This window comes from Herpailurus yagouaroundi, unplaced genomic scaffold, assembly GCF_014898765.1.
Source record: "Herpailurus yagouaroundi ecotype Mexico unplaced genomic scaffold, PumYag 217, whole genome shotgun sequence".
Lineage (NCBI taxonomy): Eukaryota > Metazoa > Chordata > Mammalia > Carnivora > Felidae > Herpailurus > Herpailurus yagouaroundi.
In genome coordinates this window covers 5405667-5424486 of record NW_024412448.1, presented here as the reverse complement: position 1 = coordinate 5424486, position 18820 = coordinate 5405667, and the positions used below count along the sequence as shown (strand labels likewise).

Sequence of the window (18820 nt, the reverse complement as noted above, 5' to 3'; positions counted from 1 at the left end):
CAGCGTCCCGTCTTTGTGGAGATGTCTCTCTTTGCTCTGTCATCCTGCCGTGTGGGCCTCGGGCGGCCCGGCCGCCTGGGCTTCCCGCCACGTCCTGCGCGGTGACCCCTCCTCTGAGGCACAGCGGAGGCCGTGCAGAATTGCTGAAGCTGCCTCGTGCTGCCACACGGATGGTCCGGGACACGTGTGTTCCTAGGTGCATCTGTCTGTGCGGGGACCCGGGCCGCTTGTAGCGGTGCAGAGCCACTTACCGGGTGGCTCTCTTGAACTGTTTTGAGTTTTGCCGAAGGCGCAGCGTCTCATAATCCCCCCAACTCGCACACATAGTTACTCCTCGTTGCAGTCACGCTGCCCCAGTCAACAGCGCGGCTGCACAGGGAGCACAGACCAGTCGTCTCGCCCTGAAGTGGGCCCTTCCCGCAGCCCACTCCACTTGGACGTGTCTTTTTTTGAACGCGTCTCCCAGCTGGGTCAGCTTTATAAACGTGCTCCCTTGCACGTCCCTCGATGGGTCACGTGTGCCGAGGGCCACAGCCTGTGCCACGGCCACGTGCGTCCCTATGCCTGGGTCCCCGTCGGTGGCTGTAGAACGAGATGGGAGAGGTGTGTGTCCGCACCCTGCATTCGGCCGTGGCCCAGGCGGAGACGGACAGCTGTCTGGGCAGTGGGGTGGCCACAGCATGCTCCCGTTCACTGCGTCCTTCTGCCTCACCACTCTAGGACTTCCACAGTCTGGCCACCTACCTGTCCCAGAATACTTCCTCCGTGTTCCTGGACACCATCTCGGATTTCCATCTCCTGCTCTTTCTGGTCACCAATGAAGTCATGCCTCTGCAGGTACGGGCCCGGCCTGTGTGTGCGCGCCCGCCCGCCGAGGGCCTGGCTTTGTGGTCCTCGGGTGGGATTGGCTATAAAGAGACGCTGCTTTTCCTCTCAAGCCAGAGCGTGGCTGGGAAGCCGGGTCGCAGTCCCTCTTAACGTCCTGCGGGCGGTGGCTTTTCACAAGGGGCTTGCCGGTAGAATGATGGATTTTTGACACGAAGCATTTGCACTGAAACAACTTGTTTTAAGTGTCTGCCCCCCCATGATGGAGGACAGCTTCGTTTGTTATAATCCCGTGGGAGGCAGAGAATAGTGAGCTCCGTGTCCTCTAGCGTGGAGATTTAGAGATCAACCATTTACGTAATTTCTGTCCTAACGGTTTTGGAATCCTAGCCTCTGCTTCTTACTGATCTCTCGCCTCCTCCTGAATCAGCTTTGGTTTTATCGCCTAGGCCCAGAAGGTTGGCCATCGTCCAGACCCTGAGTGCACAGCTGCATAGTTGGCATTTTTAAGGCATGTCGTCAGGGAGAAGAGGGCGTCTGTCACCGACACTGCTGCCATCTGAGCATTGCGGGGATAGGGGGCGGTAGGCGGTGGTCAGTGGGTCCAGCCAGGAGGCCCCTACTTATTTTGTGCCGCCTTTCTGTCGGAGACCCAAGGAAACACCAGAGAGAGGGGGACGAGTTCTTTCTGAGCCACTGGCTCAACACATTCCCTGCAGGTGACAGAGAGGAGAGGAGATGCCCCTCCCTCCCCACTGTTCTCCTATGTCAGGTGGCCTAGAGCCGTTCTTGGGTCCTGCTGGGTTTATCTTGTGTCTGTATTTTGTCCCCGAACTGCCCACTTCTGGTATTTGATATCAGGCACCCCGAGACTCCCCACTGGCTTTCTTTGCCTGCCTTGTTAAACCCAGAGAGTGGCCCCCCGGCCCCAAGTGTAGCCACTGCCGATCCGGTTGGACAGGTGACGAAAGCCTGGGCTCTTCACACCACGGCCTCCTCGCCAGTAAACACGTACTGTTTGGCGGTCACCTGCTGGAAAACATTTTTCCGGGGAGCTCCTGAGAGCCCCTAAAGCTTTCTTATAGATTCTCAATGTATAAACTATTTTAATTCTCTGCACGTTGACCCTGGAGGCCTGGGATCTAGAGAGCATTTTTACAGACTTGGTTGAGAAGGTAGAGAGCCTCCAGGGAGAAGCGTGAGGGTGGAGGGTGGACCCCACGACCACAGGCGCCTGTCTGTGCATCTGGGCCCTCAGGGAAAGGAATGTGAGCTTCAGTGTCCGGTGGCTGAGAGCGCTGGTTGGCTTAGGACAGAGAGCAGCACGTTAGGGCTATTTGGGAAGAACTTAAATTTTAGCACTAAAATTCAGCATGTAGATGTATAGACCTAGGTGTGTGGTACTATGTTTCATGGTGACGGCCTGTGAGGTTTTTTACATTCCCTTTGAAGGGTGTCTTGATGTTTCCCAACACACGGTTAATAAGCAGCTTATTAAGCGGAGTGTGTCCACCATAGGCAAAGCCAGTTGGAGCCTTCGGTTTTGGGTTCTTGCAGGACAGCATCAGCTTGTTGCTGGAGGCTGTGAGGACCAGAAATGAGGAGCTCGCGCAGACGTGGAAGAAATCTGAACAGTGGGCCACCATCGAGCAGCTCTGCAGTAAGTGTCCTCCCTTTCCTCGGTCCCGAGGGTCCTGCTCTCCCACTCCTAGCACTGGAGCCCAGGCAAAGCTGCTATGTCCTGGGAGCTGGACCCCCCGGCGCGCCCCGACAGGTGTCATGGGCCATCACACGAGCACGGCCCTTCTCGTTGCTGTAACGTGCGTGCTGTAAAGGTCACCCAGATCGTTGGGATACAGTTCCGTGCACGCACCCACACGTATATGGGGGATCTGCTAAGCGTCCAGCGTCTTAGGAGCAATTCGAAAGCCCGTATTTTAGATAAACAGAAACCTCACATTCACGTAAGTGCTGAAAGGCCAGAAACCTTTGGTCTCAGCCTTTTCTTTTTCCCCTTCTTTCTGCTGGTCCTCCGAACTTTCTCGATGGATAAGGAGGGAAAGTGTTCCGAAGAGAATGTGGGGATCTGTGTCTCGGAACCTGACTCGGTACGCTGCCCAGGAAGAGCCTTCCGTCTGTGGTTCCTTCCGGGCAGGTGCTACGCTGTGGCCGACCCGTCCGGCCGAGCACTGAGAGTGGTGGCCGCGGTGCAGCCCTTTGCCCTGTGGCTTTGAGAAGCTCTGGAATGCCCTCTTCACACGGCTTGGCAAATCCACATGGGGGGCGCCTGTAGCGTTTGCTCAGTGCAGTGGGTAGATCTTAGAGCCAGTGGAGTCTCCACTGTGAGGGCACCCAGATGGAGAGTTCTTGTTCTCTCTTGATGCTAAGGTCCCCGGGGGATCAGGGACCCGAAGGGCCTAGTATTTGTTGTGCTGCGCTGCTCGTCAGGTTTTTTCCTATACGATTCTGACGGACCAGTAACGCGGCCGGCTCCACGTGCCTTTACTCTTGCCCTGGCATTCTGAAACACTGCTCGCGTATTCTGAGGCAGAGGACAAGGTCTCCCCACCAAATTCCCGAAAACGTAGGCCTGCAGCCTCGTGTCCTCAGGAGAACGGCGGTCTGGTGCCAGCCAGCGGCGCTCAGCCCCTGGTGCAAGTCTCTGGTACCCGTGGCCCCCACGCCGGCACCGTTCCGTTTGAATCCTTCACACGGGAATGCGGATGGCAACAGCTTGAATATTCCGGGGCCCTCAGCGTCAGCCCAGGAATGCCCAGAGAGACCGGGCACGGGGTTGACCAGCACAGCACGGGGAACAGTCAGGGATGTTGTGATAACGTGGGGGGAGCACTGGGTAACTTTCAGGACCGTCGAGTCACCATGTTGGGCACCCAAACTAATAGAAAGTTGTACGTCACCTATACTCGAATTTAAAAACACAACAACCGGGCGAGACATTTCACAAAAAGAGGTAATGGCGACGGTCACCATCGTTAGTCGTCAGGGAAACGCAAAGTGCAATAAACAAGAGACCGTTACCCATTCGGCAGAGTGGCTGAGACGAGAAACTGGCAGTGTTACGTGCTCGCGAGTTCGCCCACGCTGGTGAGGACGGGAAAGCCGTCTGGCCACGTTTTGTAAACGGTCACTTCCTCTGGGATCCGGCGAGCCCGCTCCTAGGTTTTCACCCGAGACGTGAAAACACAGGCCCACGCGGAGGTGCGTGCAAGCATGTTGATGGCAGTTTTGTTGATAACGGTTCGGAACTGTCAACGACCCAGATGGCCATCACCAGGGAAGTGGGTAGCCAGCACCGGTGTTCTCACAAAGAGCCCACACGCAGCAGGAGGAAGGAGGGCGCCATGGACACGGCACACGAGGAGGGTGGCGGTGGGGTGGAGTTGGTCACGGGTGACGGCTTCGGGTTCTGCGGGCAACGGTGTCGTGTATTTAGCGGGGTTCTGTGTGCGAGCAGGGGACTCGCAGCGGGGGTCCTGGCACCCAGGCCGTCCCTACCTGTAGTGCTTTCTTTGCGAGCCCCCATTTGCTCTGGGGGCGGTGCAGGAGAGCTCTGGGGCGGCTGGGGCGGCCCTCCACGCCCCACCCGCTACCGACGAACCACGACGAGTGGCCGTTTCTCTCCCCCCCACAGGCACGGTCGGAGTGCAGCTTCCAGGCCTCCAGGAGTATGGAGCCGTGGGCGGCTCCACGCACGCTGCCACGGCCGCCATGTGGGCCTGTCAGCATTGCACCTTCATGAACCAGCCGGGCACCGGCCACTGCGAGATGTGTAGCCTCCCTAGGACCTAGGGCCCCCGGCCCCTGCTGGCAGGACTCGGCCCACCGCAGCCTCTCTCTGCAGCCGGGATCATTGCAACCGTCGCCCCGCGGTGGGCAACCCTGAAGGGCGGGGCAGGGGGGGCTGCCCTGGGGTCTCCGACCCACGAAGCTTCTCAGCACCAGGCTTTCGTGGAGGGAGAGCCAGCCTGGCGCTCTGCGGGCCGGCAGCAGCCTCCTAGCAGAGCGGCACGGTGGTCCCCCCCCACCCCCCAGACGCCCCGCGCCAGCCTCCGAGGTGGTGGAAGGCCCCGGGCGCCTCGGAATCGTCACCTGGGGTTGGGAGGGACGCCGAGGCCTTACTGCCACCATCCGGCTTTCTCTTCCCTTCCCTTTGGATGCTTTTTGTTCTTGCCCTCCCGTGGTTCCGGTTGGGAGTTTTCGGTGGCCGCCGTACCTGTCGCTCTAGGCAGACCTTGCCCGTGAGGCCTCTTCCTCCCCTGCCAGCAGCCGCCGTCTGGCGGAACGTGAGCAGGACCGGGCTTGCCGACCCACCGTTTGCTTGATCTGCGGCTTAGTTTGCTGCCCACCCTTCTCGCTCTCGCCAGACATCCAGGTGGGGCTTTTTAAAGTCTGCGTTGGTTGTAATAACAGTTATCAGTAATTTCTGCCCGGAAGACTTTTATTTATTTCTTTTTAAGGTAAAAATAACATAAAAGGGGAGTGAGAGAGACTAGTTTCCACTTCCTGCCCTCCCATACCGAGTCCCTGGGAGTGGGCACAGGGCAGGCCAGGGTGGGCGAGGGTGGACGGGAACCCACAGTCAGTTCTTGGAAGTAAACCTCAGTGCCTGAGATTCTTCTGCCAAGCCACACAGCCGCCACAGCTGCGGACTCGGTGGACCAGCAGGAGGGTGGCGGTGGTTCCGCCGAGGATCGCCTCCCCCCACCCACCCCGCCCCTCCCCCTCCCCGAGGCCTCGGACCAGGCCTGCGTGGGGCAAGCTGGGTTGTCCAGGACCGGCTTTGCCCTGTACACCGTCTCCCCCCACCGCCCTGCCGGCCCCCAGCCGCCTGCGTGGCGTGTGGCCGTTGCGGCAGGCCTGCGTGAGAGAGCAGGGGCCGGCCTGTAGGGAGGGCCGCTGCCGGAGGTCGAGGTCGAGACCTTGCATGTGTGCTCTGGGGTCCCCGGGGACCTGTGGGCGGCACCCTGATGCCTCTTTGCCTTAATGCCGGCCACGTCTCTTCGCTGCACGATGCCCACGAGAGGCCGGCCCGGACGCAGACCGTGCTGAGGACTTCATGTCTCTGCCCTGGGGGTCGGAGGTGGGCCTGTGTGACCCTCCCTTACCCGTGGCACTGGGGACAGAGAGCCCCGTTCTCTGCGTGTTGGCTGCTTTTGTGGCAAGGGCTGCGCCCGGAACCTCCGAGTCCGCCGGGCATGGGGCACACGAGACTTGTCTGCTCTCCAGGCCAGGGGCCAGCTGGGGTGGGTCTGGCCTCAGAGCCATCGGTTGGGGGTGGGGGGTGGCGGGAGAGGTGCGGAGCGGCCGGCCTGAACCACAGAGTCCCCGCCAGCGTGGCCCCGTGTCGTCTGGCCGCTGTGATCCGACGCGAGGCTGCGGGGGACCCTGTGCTCAGCCTGTGCGTCTCCCGGGCCCGCCCCCGCCGGTTCTCCTGGTGTCGCCTTCACCCACCTGCTGCTCTCCGTCTCTCTTCAGCCAACAGTCTCCTCACTCTGAAGCTCTGGCAGATGCAGAACTCGTTTCCTTCTGTCTCTGAGCTGAAGGAAAAGTGTTGTGATTTCTCTGCTTCTGGTTTCAAGTCACTCTTTGTTCAGTAACGCACTTTACTTCATCGTCCAAATAGATAGACTCAGCTCAGCATGCGGGGGGGGGGGGGGGGGGGCGCCCTGCCAGAGGCCTTGGCCGTGGGCAGTGCAGCCACCTCCTCTTGCCCAGGGGAGGGTCCCCCGGCCCCGCCTGCATCCTCCTTGCCCTTGTGCGCACACACCCTCTCTCGTCACCAGGCGAGGGGTGACCGCGTGCTCCCCCGCCCAGGTGCACACAGCTGGCCGCCCCGGCCTCCTCTGACTGGTCCGCTCCTGGTGCTCACGCTCCAGCTCCGCTTGGGGCTTACAGGTGGGCGTCAGTTGGGTTTGCGTTAGCGTTACCTGGACTCCGGCCCTGCCGGGAAACTAATAAAACGCCTGAAGCGACTCTTGGGCTCCCCATTTGTCATCCCGGGCCCCGAGGCCTCTCCCTGCGCGTCGAGCTTCTGTCTGCAGGTTGTGTCGGAGTCTGCTTCCTGTTGCGTGACTTCACTTTTCTCTGCACGTCACTGACCTCGTATGGAGCCCTCTCCCCTGCCCGGGCTCCCCGGCACTGACTTGTGGTGTGTCATCCGGTGGAAGAGGAGAGCCTGGCCTCCCTCGGGCGCTTCCCTGCCTGTCAGCCATGTGGCTGCTCCCAGGTCTCTCCGTCTGGGGACAGGTGCTGGTGTCAGGCAGCAGGTGAAGGACGCAGTCTGGAAGCCCCTCCACTGCACAGGTGTAGGGGTGTCAAGCCGGGAGGTGACAGGCTGCCTGTCCTGAATTGTCGCATGACGGCGGCCAGGAGGCACTCCCTCTTGGGGTTCAGGTGCCCGCCTTCACACACACACACCTTTCTGCACCACCCAGTCCTTGGGCCACATGACTCAACCCTGGACAAGTATATAGAAAACCCTGGACAAGTATATAGAAAACGGCACCTGCTGACGTCGGGGGGCCCTAGGTGCCTCTGGGCCTGGCTGCTCCAAGCAGCATGCGGTTCACACTCCCAACCACGGCCTCCGAGTTGGGGTCACTGCCATACCCGGCCCTTGGTGCGCCTCAGAATGCTGCACTTGTTGGATCTGAGGGGAGCCACCCCCACCTCAGGAAACCAAGCAGAGGGGACGTGCTGCCTGTGAGGGGGCCCAACAGGGCCTGCTGCTGCCGTGCACACACCAGGGATTCGCCCCCCAGGCTGGCAGTGTCATTTGACCTTAGGAAGATTGAACTGCCCCCAGATTTGGCACAGAGAGCACTGGCGGGAGCGTGCACCTTGCACACCCACGAGAGGCTGCTGGCCTTCAGCCCTATGTTCGTGTCTGTAAACTCCAGGGGTCAGCACTTTATATTTTGCTCATTTTTGTTTATTATTGCTCATAAATCCTCACATCACAGTGTGGGCTTCCCCGGCTTGGGGCCAGGATCCTGCTAGGCCTCCTGAGCAGAGGGAGAGGGACAGAGGAGTGACCTGGCCCAACAGCGCCTGCAGGGTTGTCCTGGCCACCCAAGGGTTTGGCCGTCCAGGCCAGACCTGGGCAGGGTGCGGGAAGGCCTGCCCAGCTCAACCCACCTCCTAGATCCACTTCCCCATGTGCTCATTTTCTCTAGGACAGCTCCTCGGTGTTGGGGAACAGCCTGGGAGGACTGGGATGGGAGTTAATATGAGCGGGTAGTTCAAGAGGAATAGTGGTCAGACTGGCAGACAGGCCTTGGGCCCCGGGCACAGGAAAGGAGCCTGCCTCCACTTTCCAATTATGAAGGCTTATGGGGCACCTGGGTGGCTCAGTCCAACTTCAGCTCAGGCGGTGATCTCTTTCCAGCCCAGACTTCACCTGGGCGAACTTCAAAAAGGGCGAACGACAGACTGCAAGGGTCATGTTCACGTTGTGTTCAACCCAGCACCCGGAAACCGTGGAGCGGTGGCTGTCCGCTGCCCGGGGCGGGGCGGTGGGGGGGGGGGGGGCGCCTCAGCAAGGCCAATTAGAACTGCTACCGGTTGTGCATTTTGGCAGACACGGCAGCCTCGGTGATGTCAGTTTAACTTCCACGCCCGGGGATCAGTTGGCAGCTGGCCCCTTCAACGTACTGTGCTAGGCTGCACCCCGCAGATGCCTCGCTCACTCCTGGGTCTCTGACCTTGGAGATTTTCCCGTTGGCAAGGAGTGGCACGTATTTGACCTTCCCGTCTGCAGGCACCTTTCAGGGACTCTCTGGGCCTCCTGACTCATCCAGAGGAGAGCTCTTGGCTCTTCTCTGGTGAGCACTTCCAAAGCCCCAGGGAATGTGGGGAGAGAGACGGGCAGCCAGGGTGGTGGGGATGAGAGGGGTCTCGCCCTGGCTTCACTTCACCCCAAACCGATTTCTGGTTAGCCATACCCTCCTCTTCATGATCCTTTGCCCCCATTGTCCAGCCAAACTAATACACACCCTGAACAACTCGTGGCCAGGATCGGAGGGAGGGGCACCTCTGTCCATGTTTAGCTCAAACCCTGGGGTTGGGGTGGGCTCAGAGGGAGGTGACCCGTCCTCGGGCCTGGAACGCCCGGGCTGCGGGAGCCCTGGACTCCTCCAAGAAGTCCAACCGCTCCCCGGAACCCCACAAAATCGCTTTAGGAGTGGACCGTCTGCCCAGAGGAGGCGGTACGCTGGCCCCGGCCCCCCCACCCCCTCCCCGGGGTTCCGGCCCCTGCCTGGCTCCACGGCGTACAGGGGAGGCGCGACGCGACTTCGGTCCCGGCCGACCAGCCCCGAGGCACCGCACCGGCGTGGGAGGTGCCGCGGCGTTCCCCGCTTCGAGGGCGCCTGAGGCCGCGCGGCGCACGGGCGGGATTCCCTGGGGTTCCCCGCGTTTGGCTTTACACACGCGGGCCCTTTGCCAAACCGCTGTGCCCACTAGTTTCCTCGCAGGGGCGGGGCCTCCCAGCCTGCCACCCAAACTGGGACCCGGCACCCGGCGCGGAGCCGCCCCCGCCCCCGGGCCCCGCCCCCGCCCCCGGGCCCCGCCCCCGCCCGGACCGCTTTACGGCGGAGGTCGCGCCGCCACGTGGGCGGCCGTAAAGCGCCCCGCCCCCCGAGCCTCCGCCGGCACCATGGCCGGCTTCGCGCCGCGGGTCCAGTACTTGGCGGGCTTCCGCTGCCCGCTCGGGGGCCTGGCGGCGGGCAAGCCCCGCGTGCTGTGCCGCGGCGCCGAGATCTTCGTGTCCACCGGGAGCGAGCTCGTCTACGTCTACGACCAGGAGGGGAATCTGCTGACCGTGAGCGCCGGGCGGGGACCTCGGGCCCGGGAGGGGCGGGGAGTGGTGGTGGGCTCTCGGGCGGAGGGGTTGGCGGGGGTCCCGGACGGGGAATGCGGGGAGGAATCGGGTGTCTGGAGCCCGGGGTCGGGGGAGGACATGGGGGACAGGCCACCCGGGGCGAGGGGGCGGGGCGAGGGGACAGGGTTCCGAGGGTGAGGAGACTTGGACGTGGGGGGTCCTGGTTCTCTGCGAGGGGCCGGCGCTTTTGAGGAGCTTGTGTAAGGACTGGGTGCCGCTCTCCGCCTCCCCTCGGTCCTTCTCGCGGCCGGCCTGACGCCGCTTTCCCTCCGATGTCCAGGCCGTCTTCAGGTTTCCTGGTCGGGTGTGGCACCTGGAGCTCTCGGCCCTCGGCGGGGTGCTCTACGTGTTGTGCGCCCAGAAAGGCGTCTACTGCGTGTCGTTGGACCAGGCGAGCAGGTGAAGAGGGGTCACTGGGCAGCCCTCATGGCGGAGGCTGACATGGTCTCAGGTGGACTGTGGTTGTCTGGGACCGTGGCCTCCCTACTCTGTCTTCTGAAACACGCTTCTGTGCCTGCTGCGACCTGTACCTTCTGCTTGCCCCCTGGATTAGGTTCAGAGTGAGCACCCACCAGCCCTGTAGGGCTGCCGGGCCCCGGGGCCGGCTCTGAAGTCTTGGGTGCCCCCAGCCCCCAGCGTCTACATTCTCTAGCAGGCTCCTGCTGGAGGAGAACCCTTACTAAATGAGGTCTAGGCTGTAGAGTGTGCAGCCTGAGGTAGGACCCCGTCCCCTCTGCTGTGACACACTTTTTAGGTGGGCCCCTGTGGTTAGCAGTCACAGCCAAGGCACCCTGAACCCTGAGTCAGTTGGGGGGGACCGATGTTGAGGAGTTAGGCCTCAGCCAGGTACCAGTGCAGAGCCTGGACGCAGGCAGCTGCTCGTTGCTGGTTTAGGACTTAAAAAGGTGGGGGCCGCGATTCAGAGCCTAGGCCCCGGGGGCTCTTATGGTTGTGCACTGATGAGAATTTTCCTTTGGCATCCCGTTTCTGGAAGCCTGGATACATCCCGTCGCATGTGTCCCTGGGTGACTGGTCAGAACAGTCCGCGGGCAGGTGGGAGGTAGTGGGGCAGACCAGCCGCTCCCTGGGGGGCCTTCTGCCCACTGCTGAGGGGCTGTCACCCCCTCACCAAGGTCACTCCCCGTGGAGACTCTGTGCCCCGTGTGCTCGCTGGCGGTTTGTTGGGAAGAGAGCTTATGAACGTTCTGACCAACAGTCCCCTGGTTCTTGAAGGTCTGTGAGCCAGGATGACGGGGATGACAGCGACAAGAATGATGAGGACAGTGAGGACGGCGAGCCCCCTTGCCCCGTGATCCCCGTGGACCCAGATGCCTGCATCCTCCCTGACGCCACACTGTGTGCTTTCGTTGTGCTCGATGACATACTGGTCACTCTGGCACAGGGCCCTGCCCGGTGGAAGGTACAGCTGTTTCGGTGTCACCGTCCAGGGGAGGACGCCAGGCCCCCAGGCCAGATCGGCGAGGTGGAGTTGTCCACTTCCAGCCCTCTGCCTGGGAGCCTTGGGGAGCCCACAGCCCCCCACTTCCTCCCAGTGCTGTGCTGTGTGTCACCACCGGGCTGCAGCGGGCTGTGTGGCCGTATGCCGGGCTCTGGGGGCTTCACGCTGGAACGGGCCCTCTTTGGGCTGCTCTTTGGAGTTGACGCCTCCCTCTTGGAATCACCTGTGATCCTCTGTGGTCTCCCTGATGGCCAGCTCTGCTGTGTGGTCTTGAAGACCCTGGTCACCTCCAGGTTGGCCCCTGGTGACCCAAAGGCCCTTGTCAAGATTCTCCATCACCTGGAGGAACCCGTTGTTTCCATCGGAGCGTTGAGGACAGAGTCCTCGGGCGAGAACGTGGAGGACACATACCCAGACTGCCTAGTGGCGCTGGGTCGCCACGGCCGGGTGCTGGCCGTCAAGGCCAGCTGGGACGAGGCGGGGGATCTGGTGCCGGAGCTGCAGGAGTACCGGCTCCCAGGGCCTGTGCTGTGTGCAGCCTGTGGCGGAGGCAGCCGTGTGTACCACGGCACCCCCTCGGACCTCTGTGTCGTGGACCTGGCTCGGGGAGGTGCCCCCCAGGACCCCGTGCAGCCTGACAGGGGCCCGGGAAGCCTGCCCTCTCTGCTGTGTCCAGCCAGCTTAAGCGTGTGCGGCGTCGTCACGCTCTCCGTGTTGTCCGAGGTGCCTGAAGGTACGAGCAGCTGTTTAAACCTGGAAAACCGGAGCCTCTCGTGGCGGGGGGTGGAATTTTCCGTGTGGCTGTCTTCTCTCCTGCGACCTGGCCCGTCCTCCCCTCTCCGTCTCCTTCGCGCCTTTCGCAAACCTGACAGGCAGGTGTTTCCTTGCCTGGGGTAGCCTGGGGGTCGGTACTTGTTTTCCTTTGGGTCACGGGGTGTCTGGTCGTGTGTGGCCTGCGGGGGCCGCGGCGGCAGCCGGCCGCTCGCCCCGGGTAGGGTCTGCACCTGGGTGACCTACGGGTCTCCTGCGGTGGGTGGCCCAAGGAGGGGCAGGTGGTGTTTTTTGAAGGTGGGAGGCGCCTGCCCTGCTTCCCGTGTGGCCTGCCGGCCAGCCTCCTGTGCCCTGGTGCGGGCGGCATCCCGGAACCCTGCCCCTGTGTTTTGCCCAGATAGAGCCGCAGAGGCTTTTTGCCGTGTCGGCCCGGCGCCGCGGCTAGCAAAGCGTGCGCTCTGGTTAACGTGGTGCACGGGGCCCGTGGCGCCAGTGTGGACGGAACTCACCGGTGTCCGTACCGCAGGGAGGGGGTCGCGTGGATGGCTGCGCCCAGCAGCGGCTCGGCCTGGGCGTGCTCGGTGCCTCGCTCTTCTGGCTGCTGCAGCTCGGGCCGGGGCTCGGGGCCTCCGCGGCATTGGGCTTGGGGGACCAGCGGCCAAGTCGCAGGAGGTGGAGCCTGTCTCCTGGCGGCTCCCCAGGAGCCCGGGGGTGCGGGAGGGGACGGAACGGGTGCTAGAGAGAGCAGCCTTCTGGGGAGGCCCCGGCGAGTGCGGAGTGAGGACGAGGGGCTTGTGCGGCACCCTTCGGTCTGGAGGCACCTCTGCCTTGCGTGGCCCGTCGAAGGTAGAGCCGCACCGGGCTGACTCGGTGGCCCGCCTGCCACGTGCGTGAGGTGGATGTGGGCAGTGGCTCTGCCCCCCGGTCCACATCCAGGGCGCTTTGGTCATCCGGCATCTCTTCAGGGCCGTCGCCGGGACCCCCCTCTCTCGCCTGGGTCCTGGCTTCTGGCCACGTCTGTCCCGTGCCTCCAGCCATTTGCCCCTTCTCGCCTGTTGACCGGGCCCCGTGGGTGCCCATCCTCAGGTGGCACCAGGCTCCTGGCCCTGTCTGCCAGGGGCCGCCTGATGACCTGTAGCCTGGACCTGAGCTCCGAGGCGCCCTGCCCCACCAGAGCGACAGTGGTGAACGCCGGCCGGAAAATTAAGGAGCTGCTCTCTGGAATCGGCACCGTCTCTGAGAGGTGAGCGGCTGGGCTGCCTGTCGTCCGGTGGAGGCCCGTGCCGTGTCCTTGGGGGTTGGTATCCTTTGGGGGGGACGACATCCTGGGTGGCGGTGGCGGTTCGGGCCAGGCCTGTCGCTTTGCCCCTGACCCCAGCGAGAGCCCCAGATGCCACGTCCTGTCCCATCCCGGAGGTCGGGAGGGACGTCCGCCGCGTCCTGGGCCCTGCTCGCGCGTCTTCCCTGCCATCGGGGAGACTCTCTGTGCCGACGCCTCAGCTCTCCCCCAGGGGTCCCCTCTCCTCAGAGGTCTCAGGCCCCCCCCCCCCCCCGTCTCAACAAAGGCCCCAGCAGCTTCGTCCTCTGACCCACCTTTCTGCGTGGCCCGGGGTGACGGTCTGTAGGCTCCGGGCCTTGTCACTTAAGGCCGTTCCACAGCGCCTGCCGTCCCCTGGGCTGTCACCGCACTGCTGCGGAGGAGCAGGGGGGCCAGCTCAGGACGCAGCCGGGAACGCAGCGGAGAGGCCACCCCTGCTGTGGCACCACCTGGCCCATGTGGCCCCGACGAGGTTGGCCGTGGCCATGAGCCCGGTGGACTAGGCCGGGCCCGCTGAGTGGGGTTCCGTCAGCTTCAGCCTCTGTCCCCTGTGGCCCCGCTGCCCGAGAGCCGGGCTTCAGTTAGACAGCCAGGGGCACCTTCGAAAGGGCTCCAGTAGGGGTGGGGCCGGCGAACCGCCCTGAGGCAGGCCCTCGCTCCTCTCTGGACACACGTCACGGGGCCGGCCGGGTCCTGGTGTCTTCCGGGCCGGGAGGAGGGGACGCGGCACCCGCCCCCGTGCTTCCTCGCCCGCCCCCGAGGTGCCGTGTTCGTCCTTTCCAGGGTGTCTTCTCTGAAGAAGGCAGTTGACCAGCGCAACCGGGCCCTCGTGTGCCTCAACGAAGCCGTGAACGTGAGCTGCGTCCTGCTGGCGAGCCGCGAGGGCCCCGGGCCCATCTCGTGTACCACTGCCACCGCCTGGAGCCGCGCGCAGCTGCAGGACGTGCTGACGGCCACCTGCCGGCTACAGAACGGCAGCAGCTTCAGGCTGGACCGGGGCTGGACTTGGTGTGTGCAGGTGCGAACCCGCTCCCGCGCCTCAGCCCCAGACTCGGCCGGCTCGGCCACCACCTACGCCATCCCCGTGGACCGGCTGGGCCCCGGCGACCGGCGGGAGGTGACGCTGCCCCTGGGTCCCGGCGAGGACGGCGCGCCGGACCTGCCTGTGACGGTGTCCTGTGCGCTCCACTACAGCCTCAGGGAGGTTGTGGGCGGGGCCCTCGCCCCCCCAGACTCTCCCGAGGACCCCTCCTTGGAAGGGTGCCCCCCCGACACGTTGCCTGAGCAAGACGGCGTCTGCCTGCCCCTGAGCGAGCACACCGTGGACGTGCTGCAGTGCCTGCGCTTTCCCGGACTGGCCGCGCCCCCCACGCAGGCCCCCAGCCCGCGCAGCCCCGCCGGCGACCCCGTGGACACCTTCTTGGGAGCGCGCCTCGGGCCGGGCAGTGAGCCGGACGGACCCGCTTCCCTGCAGGCCAAGTTCCTGCCCCCGTCGGTGGCCACCATCAAGGTGTCAGCAGGGCTTCTGAGGGCCGCCCTGGGGGACGGTCGGCCAGGTTGGTGTCGCTGACGGCCCGGCTCCTGCCTGTCGACGCGGGGCTCCCGCCTCTTCCAGGACCTGTGCGAGCTCCCTGCGGTGCCTCTCTCCGCCAGGCGTGTCCCTGGGCTGTACCACCCTGCAGTGGCTGCTTGCCGAGAACAGCGCCCTGGACGTCGTGAGGGCCCGGCTGCTGTCCTCCGTCCGGGGAGTGGCCCCCGATGGCACTGACCTCCACCTTGTCGTCCGAGAGGCAAGCCAGGGGTCAGCTCTCTGGGGAAGTCGTGTCGATAGTGGTGGTTTTCAGAGCGGCGTCTGAGAGCCCACAGCATCTCTGGGCTGCTTGAGAGGAATCAGGGTATTGGGCCCAACCTTCCGGAGGTTTCTGACGTGCACCACCCAACGCACGCTTGTGCCGGAACAGCCTTCGCGGGGCCAGTGGCAGCGTGGACCTCGCGTTTCAGGCCCCTGTGGGGACGGGCCCACGCACTGCTGGAATTCGTGGCCAGGTGCCCCAGCATTGCTTGGCGACAGTGTGTACTCCGGGACCCCACCGACCCCAGGCCCCGAACCACCAAACCCCTGCCCTACAGGGGCGCTGAGACCTCGGAACCAACTGCCAGCACGCTTCTCGCACACACTTTCCTTCCCAAGATGCTCCCCGGTGGCAGGCCTGGGGTTGCGTCCAGCAGACTCTCACAGTCCAGCGTTGGAGGCTCACGGAGTGGCCCAGGCGGCCAAGACACCTGTCCCTGAGGTGGCGGGCCGCCCACTGCACAGCCTTTCAGGCCAGATCGGCGTGCCTGGGTTGGCGCATCCCTGGGCCGATTCCGGGCCCTGACGGTGGCTCCCCAGGTGGTGGGAAGGGCCGGGTAGTCGACCTGGTGAGCACTCGCAACCCCAGCACATCCCCAGGCTGCAGAAGGAAGAACTTCCAGGACAGTGGCTCCGCCCCTGGGCCGTTGGGTCCTGCATGGGGAGCGAGGCAGCGCGTCCTGGCCTCCGGCCTGCCCGTGCTGTGCTGGGGCTTCACCCTGAGCTCAGTGTGCCCAGAACTTCCTGGGGGCACTTGGCTGACTTTGGGCACCCAGTCCCCTCCCAGTTTCACTTCTGAAACCCTGACCTTGCTGCCGGGTGACCCGGGACGCCCGGTGTGGGCTGTCCACGGTGGAGTGGGCACAGAGTCACTGCATTGTAGAGTGAGTGCCGTGGCTGTAGTCCGTCCCACGGGAGCCGTGAGTGTCTGTCCCACGGGAGCGGGATGCCTTCTGGACGGCAGTTCCCAACGGGATGCTGCTGGTCGGGTGCAGGTGGCGGGCTCTCAGGTACAAGTTAGCAGGTGGGGAGGCCCAGGCCCGGGAGCCCTCCCGCACCTCTCCGCTTCCAGGCTGCAGAGGGGCGGCCCAGACTGGGGAGTTGGGGCCCTCTGAGAGTTGCCCTCGGGGTGGGGCAGGGCGGTGCGTGGACAGCGAGGCTCCTCGTGCTTTGCAGGTGACAGTGACCCACCTGTGCGCGGCAGGGCCCATGCAGGCCGTGGAGATCCAAGTGGAGAGCTCCTCTCTGGCCAATCTGTGCCAGGCACACCATGCTGTCATTGGGCGTCTACAGGTACATGGGCTCGCTCAGGAGGTCGGAGTGCGGTGGTGGGAACAGGGGACTGTGGCGGACCGTGGCTGCCTGCGTGGGTGTTGCAGGACGATCCTTCCTCCTCTTTGCTTGTGCGTGTTTGTGTCGTGCAGGTGAGCTATGGGCAGCTGAGGGGTGAGTAGGGCAGCTTTGCCGATGGCACTTCAGTAACGCACCGCCATCTGGTGTGCCGGCGGCCCCCCAGCGCGTCCGCGAACCCACGTGGGCACTGCGTCAAAAGAGGAGGGTCCGTGTGCTACCTGTCACGCTCACGTGCAGGCCTCCCAACTTGCCTGGCTGTGCCGAGAGGCCGTGCCCTGGCGAGATGCCCCGAACGTGGGTCCTTGGACAAGGTGCCTACGCTCTGAGCCTCCACATCTCTGCCAAGAAAGCAGGAGTGACGGCCAACCTCTCACACGCCTTTGGGGCCCGTTTTGCCACCTGGCATGGGATGAGCTGTCACATTGCTGTCCTCGGGTTCCAGATGAAACCTGCCACCTGGTGCCCTTGGCGGGACAGAGCTCTGGCTCCGAGGTTGGCCGGCCTATCTCCTCCCACCTGTTCTGAACGAGGCCTTGACAGTCATAGAGGGGTCTGCGGTGGTAACCGTCGGCCGATGGTGACAGCTCTGCGGTATGGCTCTGGAACCAGCCTCCCCCTGGAACTTACCAGAGCACATTCCCAGGCCCCATCCCAGACCTGGGAATCGGAGAACCCGCGGTCTTGGCATTTAGGCTTTGACGAGGACCTGAGTGGTGGTGGTCTAGACTCTCCAGTGCACCCTGGGGAGCCAGGAGCCCTCACCAGCCCAGGCAGGTGGGTGCTACTTAGGAGCCTGTGACCCCAGCGGTCCCCCCCACGCAACACTGATGGCACATGTGCCCACCGTGGCACGTGTGGCTCAGGGATCTAGTCCTGAGTGTGTCGAGCTGTCAGAGGGGTGTGGGCCTGGTGGGGACACCAGTCCCCGGATCGGTTCTTGTTCCCTGTGCCCAGAGAGGGGCCTCTTCGACCGTCCTCTCGCTCCTGCCAGGCCGTCTCCAGACATGCCGAGCACGGCAGCCAGGAGGTTGACGCTTAACGTGGCACTCGGGAAGGAGCGTGCTGACCCGACCACTGGCAGGGAGGGGACGTTCGTGTCCAGGTGCCACGACAACCACAGCCTGGGCACGAACGGCAGGAATTGCGTGCTGGAGGCTGAGGCCTCTCCGTGGTGCACAGACAGCCGTGTTCTCCTGTGTCTTTCCACGGCTGTCCTCTGTGCACGTCTGCACGCTTCTTACAAGGACGCCGCTCACGTTGGTTTAGGGCCCACCCACGTGGCCTCCTCTTCCCTTGTTCGTTGGCAAAGACCACAGCTCAGAGGACAGTCATGTGCTGAGCTGCTGGGGGCAGGTTTGGCTCCTAACAGGGAGCTGCAGACGCTCCCTTGATAGGAACATTCAGGCGGACTGCAGGCCACGGTCTGTCCTGTCAGCTGACACCATGGTCCATGTAACGGTCGCCGCCCCCCCCCCCCCCCCCCCCCCCGCGCCATGGTCTTCCTGCAGCGGCTGCTGCAGAGGCTGGTGGGGCCTCGCCGCCCGAGCCTGTCTGGGGGCTTGGATCTGAGCTCCCAGGAGCTGCCTGGGTTTCCCCAGAAAGCAAATGGGGCAGGTTGGGTGGCCCCCGCGAGGGCAGCAGCTGGCGCCAGTCCTGACACCAAGGAGGAGAGAAGGGCTCTGTGAGGACGAGGGAGGGAGTGGGCAGCAGAGGAACGGGGAGCGAGAAGGACGTTCCTTCCAAGTAACCTGCTGGGGCTGCAGCAGACCATGCAGAGGGCCCCTCGGAGGTGATGGGGCCCCAGGCACCCCCTCCAGATGGGAGGTGGGAAGTGTCCTCTCCAACCACCTGTCCCTTGTCCCCCCACCAGAGGATGGTTGTGGAACAGGCTGCCCAGAGCTCCAGCCCACCCGACCTCCGTGTTCAGTATCTCCACCAGATCCAGGTCAACCACGAGGTGAGGTCCCTCATCTGGGCCTCCCCCCCAGCCTGGCCAGCAAGCGCGGGACCTGGCTGGGCTCCTCTGGGGACATGCACAGGGCCTCAGGTGTCCCCAGCACAGTGGAGCCTGCCCCGACTCACAGCCCGAGGGTCAAGGGTCGGGACGGGGGCTCCTCCCGCCACCTGGGGAGTGGGGACTGTCCTCCCAAGTAGGATGGGCCTCCCCCAGAGGGGCGGGGGCCGTGCCCAGCAGGGAGGTGGGGAGTCTGAGTGCCGCCCCTTCCCCCCTCCCCACCCCGCAGACGCTGCTGCGGGAGGTGCAGACCCTGCGGGACCGGCTGAGCACAGACGATGAGGCCAGCTCACGGACCACGGCGGAGCGGCTCCTGCAGGTGTACC

At 64.1% G+C, this 18820-nt stretch overlaps 2 protein-coding genes across 3 annotated transcripts in view; both read left to right on the top strand.

The window, feature by feature from the left end:
* The window catches only part of NPLOC4 (NPL4 homolog, ubiquitin recognition factor), a 66153-nt gene extending 59334 nt beyond the window's left edge, over positions 1–6819 (top strand). For both annotated transcript variants that reach the window (XM_040456663.1, XM_040456662.1), the window contains exons 15-17: positions 721–837; positions 2383–2485; positions 4478–6819. In XM_040456663.1, coding sequence (XP_040312597.1) covers positions 721–837; positions 2383–2485; positions 4478–4635 — 378 coding nt within the window. In that variant the 3' untranslated portion in view covers positions 4636–6819. The remainder of the gene's footprint in view (positions 1–720; positions 838–2382; positions 2486–4477) is intronic.
* Positions 6820–9449: 2630 nt separating this feature from the next.
* FAAP100 (FA core complex associated protein 100) overlaps positions 9450–18820 on the top strand; it is an 11131-nt gene continuing 1760 nt past the window's right edge. Inside the window, exons 1-9 of the mRNA XM_040456781.1 lie at positions 9450–9667; positions 10008–10126; positions 10961–11919; positions 13044–13200; positions 14059–14831; positions 14929–15065; positions 16304–16420; positions 18351–18437; positions 18724–18815. Of these exons, the coding sequence (XP_040312715.1) occupies positions 9503–9667; positions 10008–10126; positions 10961–11919; positions 13044–13200; positions 14059–14831; positions 14929–15065; positions 16304–16420; positions 18351–18437; positions 18724–18815 (2606 nt within the window). The 5' untranslated portion in view covers positions 9450–9502. The remainder of the gene's footprint in view (positions 9668–10007; positions 10127–10960; positions 11920–13043; positions 13201–14058; positions 14832–14928; positions 15066–16303; positions 16421–18350; positions 18438–18723; positions 18816–18820) is intronic.